The following is a 1,719-nucleotide window of genomic DNA, read 5'->3' on the forward strand; positions in this document are numbered from 1 at the left end:
TTAAATTTGAAAGTGATGATCGACGTTTTCCAGAATAAAAATAAATATATCCATGAATTAATTCCTCACGATATTGGTTTATTCCGTGATAAGATGAAAGGATGAATTCAATCCGCTTTTTTGAATCTCCTATAAATACGTCAACCAAAATGGAATGTTCTGACGATTTACAGTTTGTCGATTCAGCTATTAGCGGGTTTATAATATTTTCAATATCATATTGATCCCCACAAAACATACAAACAAGTATTCTTAAATCAATATGATTTGAAGAATACGAATCAAAATTTTTCATCTCTGAAAGTCTTAAGGATAGAATAACAATGTTAAGAATGTCGTAGACATATTTTTGTTGATTTTGTTGATGATCAATAAAATCGCAGTGTAGCATTTCAGATAATCGTAATCCTTCATTACGCAGGTACTCAACTTCGTTTTCTTTCAGATCCTGAGGTTGATACACCAAAACGATAGGCAAGTTCTCAAATTTGTCCTCTAATTCCAAATTACATAACAAAGTGCGCTCCAAGTTATCTTTCAGCGTTTCAAACGACTGTTGATTTGAGTACACACAAATTAACCCTAAAATCGAAAATAATATATTAATACTTACATACATACATACATACTGTTACGGACAATAAAATAGAACTTTTTTATGTACTATAAACTTTGTAGTGTAGGCTTTATCGTCTAATACATATGCACATCTTCTAGGTATAGACCTAATTAGGCTATGGAAAGAGTGGAGCAGAATATCAGACTTCAAAGACCTTCTCTCAGAGTTCCGCAGTATTTTTCGGTTTAACGGGTCTAATATTTTCCATAATTTTTCGTTTGGATTCAGATCTGATGATTGCGCTGGATAACTCTAACACCAAATTGTCAAAATGCAAGGCACATTTCTTTTCTTTTAGAGGTAGGACATTCGCCCAATTGTCATATCCTATCAAAATAAGTGTTCATTCAACCAGTTGCTTCAGAGTATAAAACTAATCGAGATCTATATAGGGTTATACAAGGTGCGTTCCAAAGTAAACAGGACTTTTTGAATCTAGCGCCCCCTGGTGGCGCCATTTATGTATATGTCGACTGGTGCGTTAGTATCTGCTACGTTCATCGATTGTCCAGTGAGAATTTTATAACATTTCATTGATTGGAAGTGAAGTTATTGCGTTTTACATAATGAGTTGATGGCGATGATTGCCTATCCCAAAGCAGAACGAAGTGGTTTCAAGGTGTTCAAAGTGGTCGTGAGGGCATAAATCCCGAAATCATAATTGAAATTCATGGAAATGGAATTAGACATCTCAAAAACACTGTTTTGATTTATATAAATAATCTGTAGTGTGTGTAAACTTTTTTGATATAAATTATGCTTACTTTAAGCTTTAGCATTAATTTTTTTTTATTTGCGTAAAAAAAAATATTTTGATATGCTAAATTTAATGTTAAATATACATCTTTTGAAATGGATAGAAAAAACCACAAAATTTATTCATTTTATAACAAATAAACGTGCCGTATTTAACAGAACTACATAGGTGCATGTAAACTATATTGGTCCACTGTATAAGTGATCACGGTGACGAGAAAAGTTGAAATCCGGTTGACTGTCTGTCTGTCCGTCCGTGCAAGCTGTAACTTGAGTAAAAATTGAGATATGTTTTTGAAACTTCATATGCAGGTTTCTTAGTACAAAAAAAGTTCGGGTTCGTA

General features: G+C 32.9%; 1 protein-coding gene across 1 annotated transcript in view; it reads right to left on the bottom strand.

Moving 5' to 3' along the window:
* Window positions 1–1,719, bottom strand: part of LOC108970115 (rho GTPase-activating protein 190) — a gene marked incomplete in the record, with an annotated part of 22,392 nt that overhangs the window by 12,825 nt on the left and 7,848 nt on the right. Inside the window, 1 exon segment of the mRNA XM_018935267.1 lies at window positions 1–582. Within this exon segment, the coding sequence (XP_018790812.1) occupies window positions 1–582 (582 nt within the window).

The sequence above is a fragment of the Bactrocera latifrons genome, unplaced genomic scaffold (assembly GCF_001853355.1).
Source record: "Bactrocera latifrons isolate USDA-ARS-PBARC rearing strain unplaced genomic scaffold, ASM185335v1 scaffold_281, whole genome shotgun sequence".
NCBI lineage: Eukaryota > Metazoa > Arthropoda > Insecta > Diptera > Tephritidae > Bactrocera > Bactrocera latifrons.